The sequence below is a fragment of the Nerophis lumbriciformis genome, linkage group LG23 (genome assembly GCF_033978685.3).
Source record: "Nerophis lumbriciformis linkage group LG23, RoL_Nlum_v2.1, whole genome shotgun sequence".
NCBI classification, from domain to species: domain Eukaryota; kingdom Metazoa; phylum Chordata; class Actinopteri; order Syngnathiformes; family Syngnathidae; genus Nerophis; species Nerophis lumbriciformis.
The window spans coordinates 2,962,174-2,981,072 of NC_084570.2; the positions used below are offsets into that span (position 1 = coordinate 2,962,174).

The 18,899-nt window shown below is 41.9% G+C and overlaps 1 protein-coding gene across 1 annotated transcript in view; it reads right to left on the minus strand.

Moving 5' to 3' along the window:
- Nucleotides 1-244: 244 nt before the first annotated feature.
- The window catches only part of LOC133622517 (sodium/potassium-transporting ATPase subunit alpha-1), a 61,877-nt gene continuing 43,222 nt past the window's right edge, over nt 245-18,899 (minus strand). The window contains exons 7-23 of the mRNA XM_061985332.2: nt 15,102-15,236; nt 14,909-15,026; nt 14,542-14,810; nt 14,163-14,471; nt 13,686-13,820; nt 13,420-13,615; nt 13,172-13,347; nt 12,960-13,096; nt 12,648-12,798; nt 12,387-12,555; nt 12,160-12,314; nt 11,959-12,082; nt 3,883-4,028; nt 3,688-3,818; nt 3,500-3,601; nt 3,329-3,420; nt 245-592 (exon numbers count right to left, since the gene is read on the minus strand). Of these exons, the coding sequence (XP_061841316.1) occupies nt 564-592; nt 3,329-3,420; nt 3,500-3,601; nt 3,688-3,818; nt 3,883-4,028; nt 11,959-12,082; nt 12,160-12,314; nt 12,387-12,555; nt 12,648-12,798; nt 12,960-13,096; nt 13,172-13,347; nt 13,420-13,615; nt 13,686-13,820; nt 14,163-14,471; nt 14,542-14,810; nt 14,909-15,026; nt 15,102-15,236 (2,574 nt within the window). The 3' untranslated portion in view covers nt 245-563. The remainder of the gene's footprint in view (nt 593-3,328; nt 3,421-3,499; nt 3,602-3,687; nt 3,819-3,882; nt 4,029-11,958; nt 12,083-12,159; nt 12,315-12,386; nt 12,556-12,647; nt 12,799-12,959; nt 13,097-13,171; nt 13,348-13,419; nt 13,616-13,685; nt 13,821-14,162; nt 14,472-14,541; nt 14,811-14,908; nt 15,027-15,101; nt 15,237-18,899) is intronic.

Here is an 18,899-nt window from a genome sequence, read left to right on the forward strand (position 1 = left end):
TTTTTTCTACCAAGAAAAGTGCACTTGTTATTAGTGAGAATATACTTATTTTAAGGTATTTTTGGGTTCATTGAGGTTAGCTAATTTTACTTGTTCAGGACAATCTTGACAAGCCATTTGTTCTATTGGCAGATAATTTTGCTTAGTTCACACTGACTTTTTGCAGTGTAACTAACTGAACCCGCCCCCCCCCCAAAAAAAGAAACAAAAAAAACACCAGCAATAAAGACACAGCAAACATGTGGGACCTGACTCAAGCGCATTTTATTGAACGTTTATAACTGTTAAAAACATGTATAAAATTGGTCCTGTTTCAGAAACAAGGCACGCATAGTCAAAGTCAATATTCAGTGTTCATGTCATTATTAGCATTATCATATATCAGCACGTTCCATCTCAGTTTTTACCTAATAGTAGTATCAAGCATTCGCTAATATAAAAACACGTTCCGACTGGGGTTTTTTTTTTTTTAATTCCCACAGAGGTTAACATTTTATTCCGAGCAGCAAGACAATATTCATGCAACGACGGGAGTAGATGCAAGCTGACAGGCTGATGAGTCTTTAGTAGTAGGTCTCTCGCTCCACCCAACCTACAGACGAGAGCAGAAAACACACATCGGACTGAGGTCGTGTCCGCACGCATTTGGGGTTAAAACGATCTCCGTCCACTAGGGGTGTAATGGTATGTGTATTTGTATTGAACAGTTTCGGTTCGGTTCGGAGGTGTACCGAACGAGTTTCCACACGAACATATTAAGTAGCCGCCTTCACTTCCTTCTGTCTCGGTCTCTGTCAGTCCTCTACACAGCACCCAGCATTGTCCCACCCACACAACCATCTGATTGGTTACAAACAGAGCGGTAACAGCCAATCAGCAGTGCGTATTCAGAGCGCATGTAGTCAGTGCTTAGCGTTTAGCGGGTAATCATCAGGCAGCGGACTCTCCCCAAATTATAATAAACACCTCCCAGTCAACTACTAGTAACATCACTATGAGCCCGTTGACCTTCTAGAAATATAAAAGGCAGCTCGGCTCGCTCGCAGTCCTGCCTTGAGGTGAAGGCTAATTCGCTTTTAGCGTAACGTTAGCTCATTTTGCGGTGTGTGTGTGTGTTACGGACAGCAAAGCCCTGTCTGTCTGTTATTTCACTTTACCTTTTTCTGTGTTGATTGAGCTGTGTTGAAGCAGCAAAAAAGGACATTGTGTTAAATGAAGAGTTTCTGTCTCTGATGATAAATAAATGATAAATGGGTTATACTTTATAGCGCTTTTCTACCTTCAAGGTACTCAAAGCGCTTTGACAGTATTTCCACATTCACCCATTCACACACTGATGGAGGGAGCTGCCATGCAAGGCGCTAACCAGCAGCCATCAGGAGCAAGGGGTGAAGTGTCTTGCCCAAGGACACAACGGACGTGACTAGGATGGTAGAAGGTGGGGATTGAACCCCAGTAACCAGCAACCCTCCGATTGCTGGCACGGCTACTCTACCAACTTCGCCACGCCGTCCCAGTGATAGTTGATATAATAATGTAACTGCATCATTAAGCCTACATGAACTCGATGGTGTTCAGGGATGAATAGTATCTCCTATTGCTATTGTACTATTTTGTCAGCTATAGTTACATTAATCATTAGTAATGGAGCAGCCTAGTTTTGAATGGCAGGGTCCCTGCTATCACATCCATCCATCCATTTTCTACCGCTTATTCCCTTTGGGGTCGCGGTGGGCGCTGGAGCCTATCTCAGCTACAATCGGGCAGAAGGCGGGGTACACCCTGGACAAGTCGCCACCTCATCACAGGGCCAACACAGATAGCCAGACAACATTTACACTCACATTCACACACTAGGGCCAATTTAGTGTTATCACATGTTAATAGAAATATAACATTTACATAATAAAAATCAACTACAGGCTTCCCAAATGCTGTAATAAATGAAGCATGATGAGTTGACTTGAAACCGTTTAATGTTGCACTTTTTATATGTAGAAGAAAAGTTTTGTCATTTTATTTAATCTGAGCAACAACTTGAGGCAGTTTAATGTTGATTAACGTGGGCAGAATTATTATAGTGTTCCCAATGTTAAAAGGATAAAGCCATTGTTGACAAATTTGGTAAATAAATAACCCCAAAATGTATATTTTGTTGTTTTCTTACTGTACCGAAAATGAACCGAACCGTGACCTCTAAACCATACTTGCCAACCTTGAGACCTCCGATTTCGGGAGGTGGGGGGAGGGGAGTGGGCGTGGTCGGGGTGGGACGGGGGCGTGGTTGGGGGCGTGGCTAAAAGGGGAGGAGTATATTTACAGCTAGAATTCACCAAGTCCAAGTATTTCATATATATATATATATATATATATATATATATATATATATATATATATATATATATAAGAAATACTTGACGTTCAGTGAATTCTAGCTATATATATATATATATATATATATATATATATATATATATATATATATATACATACATATATATAAATATATATATATATTTATTTTATTATATATATATATATATATATATACATATATATATATATAAATGTATATATATATATATATATATATAAGAAATACTTAACGTTCAGTGAATTCTAGCCATATACATATATATAAATATATATACATATATTTATTTTATTATATATATTTTCAGTGTTCATTTATTTACACATATACACACACATAACACTCATCTACTCGTTGTTGAGTTAAGGGTTGAATTGTCCATCCTTGTTCTATTCTCTGTCACTATTTTTCTAACCATGCTGAACACCCTCTCTGATGATGCATTGCTGTGTGGCACGCACAAAAGTGCTTTCATCAAATGCACTAGATGGCAGTATTGTCCTGTTTAAGAGTGTCACAACATTGCTGTTTACGGCAGACGAACTGCTTTACGGTATACCAAAACGTGACTGCTGTTGTGGGAGGACGTTAATGAAACTGTCTAACAATAAACCCACATAAGAAACCAAGAACTCGCCCTCCATCATTCTACAGTTATAATGTGATTGGGCAGGTATGCTGTTTATATGCTGAATTTCGGGAGATTTTTGGGAGAAAATTTGTCCCGGGAGGTTTTCTGGAGAGGCGCTGAATTGCGGGAGTCTCCCGGAAAATCCGGGAGGGTTGGCAAGTATGCTCTAAACCGAGGTACGTACCGAACCAACATTTTTGTGTACCGTTACCCCCCTACCGTCCACACAAGTGTAGTGTCAAAAGTGTCTATGTCGACACAAACACATACACCTGCTGTCATGCACTTTTTGTCCTATCAGAATAATAAGTTCATGAGCTCACCTCCTGGGCTGCGTCTAATGATCAGCTTGCGGATTTCATCATAGATAAAGATGAGCAGGGAGTACGGGAAGGCGCAGAACCACCAGTTGGGCCTGGGAAAAGACGCGTACGTACACACGACGTATTTAGACCCTGTGTGCCGATCACATGACTTTATGGCGTCCCACTCACTTGAGAGGATACATTCTGAGGGCGACGTCCATGCCGGGGCAGTAGGAGAGGAAGGCCGCCAGGGCAGTCTCCGCAAACAGACCAAAGATCAAGATCTTGTTCCTGAGTGATGTAAACATCATGGTGGCATCAATACAGTCAGAAAGACCGACCAAGCTTCAAGTGTTAAAACATCCTATTTTACTGACTTCATGCCCTGCTGGAAGACAGAGTTCCTCCTGGTCTTGCAGATGATCAGATCGGCCCACTGTACCACCACAATGCTGGCGAAGAAGGCCGTGTGGCAGGTGAACTCCACGATCTTCCTCTGCTCGTAGGTCTGTAAGGACAGGAAAATGAAGACCTGCTATCGTGACTAAAACAAGATGTCCTGTTGGACTGACCCACTGCTGCCCATAGCTGTCTTCCAGGTCGTTGCAGTACTTGTTGTCCCAGGAAACGCGGATCCCGAGCAGCGTCATAGGCAGGAAGCCGTTCTCAGCCAGGATCACAAAGTAGGTGAAGAAGCCTGCGAGCGCCTGGATCATGCCTGCCAGCGGTGACATCATTGGAGGCAGAAAACACATCACAACAATTGGCAGAAGGACAATTAATGATGTAGAAAACTTCTGATAAACGGCGTATCCTGAAACTGAATGCGAGATCAATACGTGATAAAGTTAGCCAATTAGTCTGGTTGGTGGTCTTTGGGGCAAATTAAGACCATTTGTCATATAGTCAATGAGTCAAATTAGAGTGGGAACATTTATCAGTCTTCCAGTACAAGGAATTATAAGAGTCCTGTAAGATGAATAATAGGACAGTTTGGTTTTTAACCCTCAGGGGACAAAGGCAGACTCGTTTGCCCTTTGAGTAAATTCTTACTGTAATTTTGGCCATAATGTACTCTAGTATACATTATTTTTCCTAAGAAGGTTTTGTCATGTTATATTTAATAATGCCAATGAAACAGTGGTACAGAATACTTCAAGGCCAAACAAATCAAATCAAATCAAATCAACTTTATTTATAGAGCACATTTAAAATTTACCACAGGGGTAGCCAAAGTGCTGTACAATGAGCAGGTTAAAAGATAAAACGAGTACCGAGCAAACACAACACAACACAAACAGAACACGATAAAAAATAAATAATTAAAATAGAATTAATAAAAACATAAAAACATAAAAACAGGATCACAGCAGGTGTATTATGGGGCGCCATTGCAGGATGGATATCACTCAGTGTTAAAAGCCATGGAATAAAAGTATGTTTTTAAGAGAGATTTAAAAACAGGAAGAGAGGAGGCTTGTCTAACACTCAGGGGTAGGTCGTTCCAGAGCTTGGGAGCAGCAACGGCGAAAGCTCTGTCACCTCTAAGCTTCAGCCTTGTGTCAGGGACCGTCAACAGCAGCTGATCGGCTGATCTTAAGGATCGGGTGGGGCAGTAAGGCTGAAGGAGGTCGGAGAGATAGGTTGGCGCGAGGTTGTTTAGACATTTAAAAACAAATAAAAGGAGCTTAAAATGTATTCGGTAACGCACAGGGAGCCAGTGAAGGGACGCTAAAATAGGGGTGATGTGCTCACGTCTGCGGGTCTGTGTTAGCAGACGAGCAGCAGAGTTCTGCACGAGCTGCAGGCGGGCGAGGGAGGCCTGGCTAATGCCAACATACAGGGCATTACAATAATCAAGACGAGTCGAGATAAAAGCGTGGATTAATTTCTCAAGATCATGTCTTGATAGAAGCGGTTTCACTTTCGCTATTTGGCGTAATTGATAAAAGCTTTTTTGAACGACGCTGCTGATTTGTTTTTCGAATTTAAAATCTGAGTCAAACTTTACCCCCAGGTTTGTGACAGTGTCGCTGAGATACGGGGTCAGAGTGCCGAGGTCAACGTTGGGGGAGGGAGAGCGACTTGGACCGAACAACATAACTTCTGTTTTATCTTCATTTAGGCTCAGGAAGTTAGCTGAAAGCCAGACTTTGATGTCGTGCAGGCAGTCAATAAGACGTTGAACCGTGTTATTTTGTGCCATGGGAAAATAAATCTGGCAATCATCGGCATAAAAATGAAATGCAATACTGGTACTTCCTAAAAATAGAACCAAGGGGGAGAAGGTAAAGCGCAAATAAAATTGGGGCAAGGATTGAGCCCTGGGGGACCCCATGTGGTAAAGGAGCTGTGGACGACATAAAACTGTCTACTTTTACACAAAAACTCCTGTCGGTTAGGTACGACCGGAACCAGTTGAGGGCGGCGCCCTTAATGCCCACACAGTTCTCAAGACGAGTGATTAAGGTGGCGTGGTCGACGGTGTTGAACGCAGCAGACAGATCTACAAGCACCAGGACAACATATTTACCAGAATCAGTGGACAGGAGGATATCGTTAAAAACTTGTAGAAGCGCTGACTCTGTGCTGTGGAGGGCTTTAAAACCGGACTGGAACAGCTCAGTGATAGCATTATCCTCTAAGAAGGGCAACAACTGACTGTAGACAACCTTCTCTAATATTTTGGAAATGTATGGAAGATTAGAGATAGGTCTGAAGTTAGAGAGGAGAGAGGGGTCGAGGCTGGGTTTTTTAAGCAGAGGTCGTACCACTGCATGTTTAAACTCTACTGGAACTATTCCAGAAGAGAGGCTACTATTGATAATGTTAAGGACACTTGATCCAATAGTAGCAAGTACCTCCTTAAACAGGCGAGGTGGGAGGGCATCTGCAGGAGAACCAGAGGACATACAAGCATACTTGCCAACCTTGAGGGGGGGTTGAGGTGGGCGGAGTTTGGTGGTAGCGGGAGTGTATATTGTAGCGTCCCGGAAGAGTTAGTGCTGCAAGGGATTCTGGGTATTTGTTCTGTTGTGTTTATATTGTGCCGATGTTCTCCCGAAATGTGTTTGTCATTTCTTGTTTGTTGTGGGTTCACAGTGTGGCGCATATTTGTAACAGTGTTAAAGTTGTTTATACGGCCACCCTCAGTGTGACCTGTATGGCTGTTGATCAAGTATGCCTTGCATTCACTTATGTGTGTGTAAAAGCCGCATATATTATGTGACGCTGTTTGTATGGAGGAAAAGCGGACGTGACGACAGGTTGTAGAGGACGCTAAAGGCAGTGCCTTTAAGGCACGCAATATTGTTGTCCGGGTGGAAATCGGGAGAAATTTGGGAGAATGGTTGCCCCGGGGATATTTTCGGGAGGGGCACTGAAATTCGGGCTCTCCCGGGAAAATCGGGAGGGTTGGCAAGTATGCATACAAGTCCTTCATTTTTTAAACATTCCAACAATTTAGACTCTTTATTTTCCCTTTCTTAGCTCAAACATCTCAATCGACTTCAGCCCTAAACAATAATAGTAACATTTTTGTTTTTTTTACCCTTTGAAGGCCTTTTGTTCAAATTACAGTAAAAACTTGTTTTACAGTAAAAACTTGTTTTACCCTTCATTGTGTGAACTTATAGATTTACAAATCACAGACCAAATAAAAATATGCTTCGGTGTTTGAATCTAGTCTCCGTGTACGAACGTTTCATCCATCTATTGATTATGGGATCTCTGTGCTTATTCAGTGCTGCTCTTAGCAATTGTGCTACTTTTTGATTTTATGTATTTTTTTTTTGCCTTTTTTACAGCATTTTACTACTCAATATGAGTCCAAACAAAGCAATGTATGGTTTGAAACATTCAAGAGGTATCCACAGCGTTGTCAACACTGCCTCCTCATATATACACATACGTATATATATATATATATATATATATATATATATAACCTGATTGCCCCCTCAACGGGGGGTGCTTAAAAACAGCAGTTGTCTACCAATCTAAGGTAATACGCAAGGACATTAACACATCCGACACATATGTAGGATTAACCGAGGGTGAATTCAAAACCAGATGGAACAATCACAAGGCTTCTTTCAGGAACAAAAACCTGCGAAATACCACAGAACTCAGCAAACACATTTGGGACCTCAAAGACAATAATGTTGAATATTCAATAACATGGCAAATTCTTGCATCCAGCACACCTTACAATAGTGGTAATAAAAGATGCAACCTATGCTTGAAAGAAAAACTGTTTATTATTTACCGTCCAGACCTGTCATCCCTCAACAAGCGCAGCGAAATTGTAACAACATGCCGCCATAGACGGAAACACCTCCTAGGCAACACATGAGCCAATCACCACGCCCCTAGGCCAGCCTGTACCCACCCACTCTGTGCCCTATATAAACCATGGTATGCGAATGCTCCCATTAAAATCTCCTGATGATTGAGGGTACCCCCCCTCATGAAACAGGCCTGTAGAGATGAAATAGTCTTGTGATTTTTTTCCCACACATACATATATATATATATATATATATATATTATATATATATATATATATATATATATATATATATATATATATGACTCTCCCACCCCGGTCTCCATTGTGGACTCCTTCCGTTTCTTGGGCACCACCATCACCCAAGACCTCATCAGCTCCCTCATCAAGAAGGCCCAGCAGAGGATGTACTTCCTGCGGCAGCTGAGGAAACTTAAGGTGCCGACCGAGATGCTGGTGCAGTTTTACTCAGCCATCATCGAGTACATCCTGACCTCCTCCATCACCGTGTGGTTCCCCGGCGCCACAGTCCAGGATAAGCATCGACTGCAGCGCCTCGTACGTGCTGCTGAGAAGGTGATTGGCTGCAAGCTCCCATCCCTCCAGGACTTGCTCTCCTCCAGGACCAGGAGGCGTGTGGGTCGGATCACAGCTGACTCTTCTCACCCTGGACACACACTATTCTCCCCTCTCCCCTCAGGCAGGAGACTACGGTCCATCCAGACCCACACCTCCCGCCACCTGAACAGTTTTTTCCCCTCGGCCATCAGGCACATAAACAATAACTCCTAACAGTAGCTCCTTTGAATTCCTTCTAAGTCTATAACAAGATCTGATAGCTCAGTTACAGCTCTTGTTATTACCAAATCTGTGTTATGTGTTTTATGTTGCGCGATTGCACCAAGAAAAATTCCTAGTTTGTGAACCTGTTCTCAAACAATGGCAATAAAACTATTCTGATATATATATACACAGGTAAAAGCCAGTAAATTAGAATATTTTGAAAAACTTGATTTATTTCAGTAATTGCATTCAAAAGGTGTAACTTGTACATTATATTTATTCATTGCACACAGACTGATGCATTCAAATGTTTATTTCATTTAATTTTGATGATTTGAAGTGGCAACAAATAAAAATCCAAAATTCCGTGTGTCACAAAATTAGAATATTACTTAAGGCTAATACAAAAAAGGGATTTTTAGAAATGTTGGCCAACTGAAAAGTATGAAATTGAAAAATATGAGCATGTACAATACTCAATACTTGGTTGGAGCTCCTTTTGCCTCAATTACTGCGTTAATGCGGCGTGGCATGGAGTCGATGAGTTTCTGGCACTGCTCAGGTGTTATGAGAGCCCAGGTTGCTCTGATAGTGGCCTTCAACTCTTCTGCGTTTTTGGGTCTGGCATTCTGCATCTTCCTTTTCACAATACCCCACAGATTTTCTATGGGGCTAAGGTCAGGGGAGTTGGCGGGCCAATTTAGAACAGAAATACCATGGTCCGTAAACCAGGCACGGGTAGATTTTGCGCTGTGTGCAGGCGCCAAGTCCTGTTGGAACTTGAAATCTCCATCTCCATAGAGCAGGTCAGCAGCAGGAAGCATGAAGTGCTCTAAAACTTGCTGGTAGACGGCTGCGTTGACCCTGGATCTCAGGAAACAGAGTGGACCGACACCAGCAGATGACATGGCACCCCAAACCATCACTGATGGTGGAAACTTTACACTAGACTTCAGGCAATGTGGATCCTGTGCCTCTCCTGTCTTCCTCCAGACTCTGGGACCTCGATTTCCAAAGGAAATGCAAAATTTGCATGGTTGGGTGATGGTTTGGGGTGCCATGTCATCTGCTGGTGTCGGTCCACTCTGTTTCCTGAGATCCAGGGTCAACGCAGCCGTCTACCAGCAAGTTTTAGAGCACTTCATGCTTCCTGCTGCTGACCTGCTCTATGGAGATGGAGATTTCAAGTTCAACAGGACTTGGCGCCTGCACACAGCGCAAAATCTACCCGTGCCTGGTTTACGGACCATGGTATTTCTGTTCTAAATTGGCCCGCCAACTCCCCTGACCTTAGCCCCATAGAAAATCTGTGGGGTATTGTGAAAAGGAAGATGCAGAATGCCAGACCCAAAAACGTAGAAGAGTTGAAGGCCACTATCAGAGCAACCTGGGCTCTCATAACACCTGAGCAGTGCCAGAAACTCATCGACTCCATGCCACGCCGCATTAACGCAGTAATTGAGGCAAAAGGAGCTCCAACCAAGTATTGAGTATTGTACATGCTCATATTTTTCATTTTCATACTTTTCAGTTGGCCAACATTTCTAAAAATCCCTTTTTTGTATTAGCCTTAAGTAATATTCTAATTTTGTGACACACGGAATTTTGGATTTTCATTTGTTGCCACTTCAAATCATCAAAATTAAATGAAATAAACATTTGAATGCATCAGTCTGTGTGCAATGAATAAATATAATGTACAAGTTACACCTTTTGAATGCAATTACTGAAATAAATCAAGTTTTTCAAAATATTCTAATTTACTGGCTTTTACCTGTATATATATATATATATATATATATCTTTGCTTTGTTTGGACTCATATTGAGTAGTAAAATATATATATATATTTCGGGTTTTTTTCATTGTGCTTTTTGCTGTTTTCACAATTTTTATTGGTGTTTTTTTGGTAATGTGCCTATAGGGCCAATGACAAACAAGTGACAGGCCCCTGTGCTGCACTTTGGGCACAACAACTGTAGAAGCTAACTGTTGGTGTGTCTGTTTGTCACTTTCGTGGGGTATCACTGATGTCATATTAAAACATATTTTTTTCTAATACTTTTACGATCGACCGGTAGGGTCCCAAATATCGACTTGTCTATCGCGAACGACGGGTTGGCGAACCCAGCAGTACTGTTTAACACTTTATATTGTGTTCAAAGTGTACAACTTTCACAAAAATATGGACTTTTGTCGATGCTGGAACCAACATTCCCTCTAAGGTGTGCGCCTTTGCAACTGCGCATTGCTCACGCGTTCTCTGCACACGGCGAATCTATGCCACGCACAAAATCAAATTAAAAAATAAGCGCATAACAATTTTCAATGTAACTGACAAGCGGCCACAACAGAGAAAACAGTTTTCGTCATCACTGTTCAATTATTGTCTGTTGAGACGCTTTAAGGAGGACATGACATCCATCGATCACTTTATTGAACAAAACTCTTAATTGTCGGCCATAAACACATGACCAAAGACATTGGTAAAACATTTCCATCTAGCAAAACTGGTCTTTTTCTGCCACACAAACCCGACCAAAACCAACTTTGTCATCCGTCATATAAACAGCAGCCGCTTGCTCTTTCTCACTTGCGCCAACACATGCACATATGGCACTTAGCCAGTGATGCATTTGCAGCCACACAAAAAGACAACTCCACCACACATAATGTGTAATTCTAGGTCGTTACATTATGATTTACCAATAAAATGTGCTTATTCTAGTGTCATTTATTAAGAATCTCAATTTACAAATATTAATCATGAAATGGTGTTTTACATTAAAGAAATACTAATAAAAATATATATTTTACAAACAGAAATTAATGTACACATGATCGCAAGCTTACGTCTCATTGTGCAAAATGTGAATGTTTTAATGGGAACTAAATGCGATATCTGAAAGGGGTACAAATTATTTCCAAAGCAGGACCTCCACCCAGAAGTACAATACTAGTACACAGCTCATGAAAAACAATATTTTTCGTTATCGTCATTGTAAGTGGGTCAAAACACTTGTATTAGAAAATAATGTAATGGAATTTTACTGCTGTCCTTTGTTTATAATAATAAAACATTTAACTTGTTATTTAGTCAGGTTTGGGACAGGTGTGCTGCTTTTGTGGCCACAGTGTTGCTCACTGCTTACACATAAAAATTAGAGGGAACATTGGCTGGAACCCATTCTTCACGTTTACATGGTTTCTTATGAAGAAAATTGCTTTCATATACGCACTTTTCTATTTACAAACCATGTTCAAGAACCACTTAAGTTAGTAAATGGAGGATCCCGTGCACTAAATTATGTTAAAAAAATAAAGGAATAATACAGCTTATGTTCAGTATATGCCTGTTGCCTGATTGTATTTTATTTATAAAAAGGTATAGCTCGACTCCAACCTATTTGTGTCTTCGCGACCAAAGAGGTGATCATTTCCAAACACACAGCTCTCTATCAGCATTGGCCTATTTCTGGTGTGTGCTGCTCTTCTAGTTATCTAGGACTTTGATAAATAGCCGCCAGAAGAATCTCGCAAAATATACAGAATTATTAGTTTGGATTATAAACATTACCAATCTGTCCATAGGCGATGCTGATGAGCCTCTCGTTCACCAGTTTGTCTGTTTTGGGGTTTCTGGGCTGCCTCTTCATAATGTCGCTCTCGGCTGCTTCGTAAGCCAATGAGATAGCGGGAACCTGGGCCACAAATTACAGACCTTAGCTATGCACAGACACAACTCAAACCTACAACAGCAACTCAAGAAGACACCCACCATGTCAGTTCCCAGGTCGATACAGAGGATGGTGACAGTTCCCAGAGGGAGGGGGATGCTGGCACAGATGAAGAGGAGGAACGGGGTGATCTCAGGGATGTTACTGGTCAGAGTGTAAGCGATAGACTTCTTCAAGTTGTCAAAGATCAAACGACCTGATCATTAGAAGACAAATGTTCATTAATAAATATATGTTTAGCTTAGTCAGCTTGGGGGCGACAAGTCACCTTCTTCCACTCCTGTCACAATGGAAGCAAAGTTGTCATCCAGCAGGATCATGTCAGCAGCTTGCTTGGAGACATCAGATCCAGCAATCCCCATGGCGACCCCGATATCGGCCTTCTTCAGAGCTGGAGAGTCATTGACGCCATCACCAGTCACGGCAACAATGGCTCCCTGCAGGGTGAGGAAGGAGCAAAGACCAATAGAGATTTTGCGGAACAGATTCTTGGGTGTTAATGTCGCACAGAGACTACTGAATTTTGCACCTGTCGCTGGCAGCCCTCCACAATGATCAGTTTCTGCTGTGGTGAGGTTCTGGCAAAGACAATCTCAGTGTGGTACTTGAGGATGTCATCAAGCTGCTCAGGGCTCAGATCCTTCAGGTCCCCACCGTGGACAACACAGGCCTTCGCGTCCCTATAGCAAACTTTAGGTCACTTATTCACTTATTCAAAGTTCTGCATGCACTGAAAGATAGTATGTGTGGAATTATATATGATATTTTAATTACGTGGGGGTTGATGTACTCTGGATGAGACATAAAGATGGTATGTATCTGGGTTTCCTTCAACCAGTACCTGGGGTTGACCTCATTAATTGGGATGTTGAGGCGTGCAGCGATGTCCTCAACGGTCTCGTTGCCTTCAGAAATTATACCCACACCCTTAGCGATGGCCTTTGCTGTGATTGGATGATCACCGGTTACCATGATCACCTAAAAAAAGAAGTGTCAAATCTTGTAAAACAGCAAAGCTTTATTGACTAAAATAGTGGAGTACCAAAAGCATACCTTGATTCCAGCGCTCCTGCATTTGCCGACAGCATCAGGTACGGCGGCTCGAGGAGGGTCGATCATGGACATGAGGCCGATGAAGCACAGGTTCTCCGTAGGGAAGTTCACCTCTTCGGTGTCGAAAGCAAAGCCCTCTGGGAACTGGTCATCCGGCAGGTTGAAATGGCAGAAACCTTAAAAAAATAATAGCTCATCAGTCTTTTTGCTGCATGAATAATGAGTTTCACAATTCCACTTGTCCTTACCCAGCACTCTCTCGCCCAAACCTCCCAGTTCCAGGTAGGCGTTCTGGAAGGCGTCTTTCATCTCATCATCCAAAGGCTGTTCTTTACCCTGCATCATGATGGAGGAGCAGCGGTCTAATATCCTCTCAGGGGCACCTTTCATGACCAGCAGATGGTTGGACTCGCTTTCAGCCGCGGAATTTTTGTGTATAGACAGCTGGGAACAGTTGGAGCATTAGTTGGAGCATTCAGACACTTTCTCATTCTAAACTGGCCTCTCCATCTACCTGGTACTTGTTGGTGGAGTTGAAAGGGATTTCTGATATTTTGGTATTTTTCTCCCTAATTTCTTGGACTGATCCACAGCACAGCTCAATACATTTGAGGAGGGCGGACTCGGATGCATCACCAGCCACATCTCTCTGGAGAAGAAAACATTAACCACCTGCCATTAACACAAAGTGCAAGCCTTGCAGATGGGAACGATAAAGAGTGGTAGAAATGTAAGGAAGGAAATATCCAACTATTTTTCATGAAAACTAGAGAGGATAAAAAGCACTAAGGTTATTAGTGGCACTGTTTATATTTGCTGTTATAAAACAGGAGTGAGGCCAACAAACATTGGAATTAACATCCAACACCACTCTTACTATTATTGGAAAATAACATTCGGGATTTTTGTTACACAAGTTAATTATGTCCCTGCGGAATATGGCTTTGTTGTCAATTTCAAAGCGGAAAGAATATGAAAACAACAATCCTACCTTCAGGATTGGAACACTGCTCTGCTCTGCCAGGAAAACAGCACGGTTACAGAGGCCAGCAATTCTGGCTAGAGCAGCCCATGTGGCGGAGCTTCGGTCGAAGGAAGTCCCGCTCTGGTTCTCAGTGGTGTCAGCCTCATGGATCTGGTTGTCAAACCACATGTGAGCCACTGTCATCCTATTCTGGGTCAAGGTGCCGGTCTTGTCCGAGCAGATGGTAGAGGTGGACCCCAGGGTCTCCACAGCTTCCAGGTTCTTTACCAAGCAGTTCTTCTTGGCCATACGCTTGGCAGTCAGTGTCAGACAAACCTGGAGAAGAGAGACCTGTTTAGAGACCTGGAGGCCAGAGAAGGTTTATAAGTGTAATGCAAGAACTCACAGTAACGGTAGCCAGGAGACCCTCTGGCACGTTGGCTACAATGATGCCAATGAGAAAGATGACAGCCTCCAACCAAGAATACCCAAGGATGAGAGAGAGGACAAAGAAGGACACGCCCAGGAAGACAGCAACACCAGTGATGATATGGATGAAGTGCTCAATCTCGATGGAAATGGGGGTGCGCCCAACTTCAAGTCCGGAGGCAAGCGTGGCAATACGACCCATGACTGTTCGATCACCAGTGCTGATCACGATACCTCGGGCAGTTCCTGTTGGAAAGGTCGAAAAGATTCACATTTTCATGGGTGTATTGCTCTTCTTTGAACACTCTTAACTTCTGTTTGCTCGACAGAAGCTTGGTTGCTACCTTCTACACAATTGGTGGAAAAGAAGGCAATGTTCCTGGTCTCCAGAGGGTTCTCATTGGAGAAATCTGGAGTTCGGGTCTGAGGCTCCGATTCACCCGTCAGGGAGGAGTTGTCCACCTAGGAATAATCACATTGTGAATTATAGCACAAACACAACAGAAAAAATTACCTTTTTTTCCCCAGTCTTTTTACCTTGCAGCCATGAGCAGAAATAATCCTTAGATCGGCAGGGATCCTGTCTCCACCTTTAACCTCCACTAAATCTCCAACCACTACCACCTCGGCATTGATGCTCATCTTTTCACCATCACGGACAACCAGTGCTTGCTATGAGACAGGCACGATGGACACAGACACTTAAGAATCGGTTTTATCTGTAAATTATGAAACATTAAAGGGGAATTGCACTTTTTTCGTATTTTGCCCAAAATCCAAAATTTTTATGCGAGACAAGAACACATGTCTTTCTGCCTACCAAAAATTAAAGACTACTCCTGGTATGAGGCAGCAGACAATGCAAGTAATGGAATCCATCTACTTTGTCTATAATAGGGGTCGGCAACCTTTACCAGTCAAAGAGCCATTTTGACCAGTTTCACAAATTATAGAAAACAATGGGAGCCGCAAAAAAATTTTAAATTTTAAATGAAATAACACTGCATACAAAGTTGTTTTTTTTGCTTTGTGCGATGTATAAACCAGGGGTCTCAGACACGCTGCCCACACCTTTTTATGGAATTTTTAAGCTGGTGCGGCACGCGGGTTTAAATGAATAGCGCTTGTCAGCGTCATGCGTGCCGTGATGGTACAGCATATAGCGCCCACTACAACCAGCGTGCCTGATCAGCCACATGTTGAATGTAGCTTCCGCTTGCTCACGTAGGTGACAGCAAGGCATACTTGGTCAACAACCACACAGGTTACACTGACGGTGGCGGTATAAAAACAACTTTAACACTCTTACTAATAATGCGCCACACTGTGAACCCACACCAAACAAGAATGACAAACACATTTCGGGAGAACATCTGCACCGTAACACAACAGCACAAATACCCAGAATCCCATGCAGCCCTAACTCTTCCGGGATACATTATACACCCCCGCTACCAAACCCCGCACACCTCAACCGACGCACAGAGAGAGAGAGGGGGGGGGGGGGAGGTTGATGTGTGAGGGAGCAGGCTTGGGGTGGGGGCGGGGTTTGGTGGTAGCAGGGGTGTATAATGTAGCCCGGAAGAGTCAGGGCTGCATGGGATTCTGGGTATTTGTTCTGTTGTGTTTATGTTGTGTTAAGGTGCAGATGTTCTCCTGAAATGTGTTTGTCATTCTTGTTTGGTTTTGGTTCAAAGTGTGGCGCATTATTAGTAAGAGTGATAAAGTTGTTTTATATGGTCACCGTCAGTGTAACCTGTGTGGCTGTTGACCAAGTATGCCTTGCTGTTACGTACGTGTGCAAGCAGAAGATGTATATTATATAACAAATGTTGGGCTGGCACGCTGTTAATACAGATTGTAGAGGGCGCCAAATGTTGTACCTTCATGGCACGCCCTTATTATAGCCGTAAGGGTGAAAATCGGTGAATATTAATCCCGTGAGTTTTCTGTGAGAGGCACTGAAATCCGGAAGTCTCACGGGAAAATTGGGGGGTTCAGCAAGTAAGCTGCTGAGCCGCATCAGAGTGATCAAAGAGCCGCATGCGGCTCCGGAGCCGCGGGTTGCCGACCCCTGGTCTATAAAGTGCTCTTAAAAAACATCCAACAACGGCAAACAACACTCCTTTTACATGCCATGTCCTTCATATTAAGCAAGCTATAGCAACATTGTGATTGTAAGAGCCAAAACAGAGGAACTCTTCATTGCTTTCACTGCTTCTCCAACCACTAGCAAGAAGCTAGCTACTAGCTTGAGGTGCCAATAACGTTGGTTCCGATCCGTCATAAAATGAAAAATGAGCTTAAACTGCTTCTTTTCTATTGCCTTTCAGTTAGGAAAAGTTAATGCTAGTTTATAAATCATGACTCTTACCTGTAGTAGAAAGACTGGAAGTTTGAAAATCCACATGCTACCAACTTGAAACTATATGGCTCTCAACCATTGCAACAATGCTAGGAATTATTTGTTTTATCTGAGGAGAGAGGATTATTCTGACTTTACCAGCTCATGGAGAGCACAAGTCTTGTGCTGAAAGATACAACCATCCCATCAGTCGGCATTTCAGTAAACATTCTAAGTCACCATTTTACGTTCTTATTTTAAAGATTTAGCAATAGTGCTACATGATAATGCTCCTAGGCTCTCACAAAGTCTGCAATTAGTAGTAGCAAAACCAGAAAGTGCTCTCTATATTTTTGTTGACATTGCTTTCACAGTGCGCGTAGTAACAAACACTACCAATGCTGTGTGCGCTCTATGAAATCAATATACCCAGGAAATAATATATGGTAATGCTTAAAATTACCAAAATACTGTAAGTATTACAGTCTTATCATGAATGTGCCTGTTACTACATTATAGACTTAGACTTAGACTTCCTTTTTATTGTCATTCAAATTTGAACTTTACAGCACAGATAAGAACGAAATTTCGTTACATAAGCTCATGGTAGTGCAGGATAAAAAAAGCAATAAGGTGCATATATAAATAAATAAATAAATATATATAAATAATAAATATAATATATATATAAAATAAATAAATAGATATAAATATATATAAATAAATAAATAGATTACTGTACAGATAGATATATTGCACTTTTTCACATGCGTCCACCTTTATGGATGTATGTTATATTGTCTTTTTTATTCCAGCGAGTTAATCCATTTTGGGGGGAGTTGAGGGGATAATTTAATTATGATGCGTTCAAGAGTCTTACGGCCTGAGGGAAGAAGCTGTTACAGAACCCGGAGGTTCTGCTTCGGAGGCTGCGGAACCTCTTTCTAGAGTATATGTGTATATATATATATATATATATATATATATATATATATATATATATATATATATATATATATATATATATATATATATATATATATATATATCTTAATAAGGTTATCCAAAAAATAGTGCTCGATACCGTAGTAGAGCGCAATATATGTATGTGTGGGAAAAAAATCACAAGACTATTTCATCTCTACAGGCCTGTTTCATGAGGGGGGGTACCCTCAATGTGATTTTAATGGGAGCATTCGCATACCATGGTTTATATAGGGCACAGAGTGGGTGGGTACAGGCTGGCCTAGGGGCGTGGTGATTGGCTCATGTGTTACCTAGGAGGTGTTTCCGTCTATGGCGGCATGTTGTTACAATTTCGCTGCGCTTGTTGAGGGATGACAGGTCTGGACGGTAAATAATAAACAGTTTCTCTTTCAAGCATAGGTTGCATCTTTTATTACCACTATTGTAAGGTGTGCTGGATGCAAGAATTTGCCATGTTATTGAATATTCAACATTAAGACAATAATGTTGTCTTAAAGACAACATATTGTCTCAAAGACAATAATGTTGAATATTCAATAACATGGCAAATTCTTGCATCCAGCACACCTTACAATAGTGGTAATAAAAGATGCAACCTATGCTTGAAAGAGAAACTGTTTATTATTTACCGTCCAGACCTGTCATCCCTCAACAAGCGCAGCGAAATTGTAACAACATGCCGCCATAGACGGAAACACCTCCTAGGTAACACATGAGCCAATCACCACGCCCCTAGGCCAGCCTGTACCCACCCACTCTGTGCCCTATATAAACCATGGTATGCGAATGCTCCCATTAAAATCTCCTGATGATTGAGGGTACCCCCCCTCATGAAACAGGCCTGTAGAGATGAAATAGTCTTGTGATTTTTTTCCCACACATACATATATATATATATATATATATATATATATATACACACATACACACATACATACATATAATATAATATATATATATATATATATATACACACACACATACTTACAGCAAGTACCTGTATA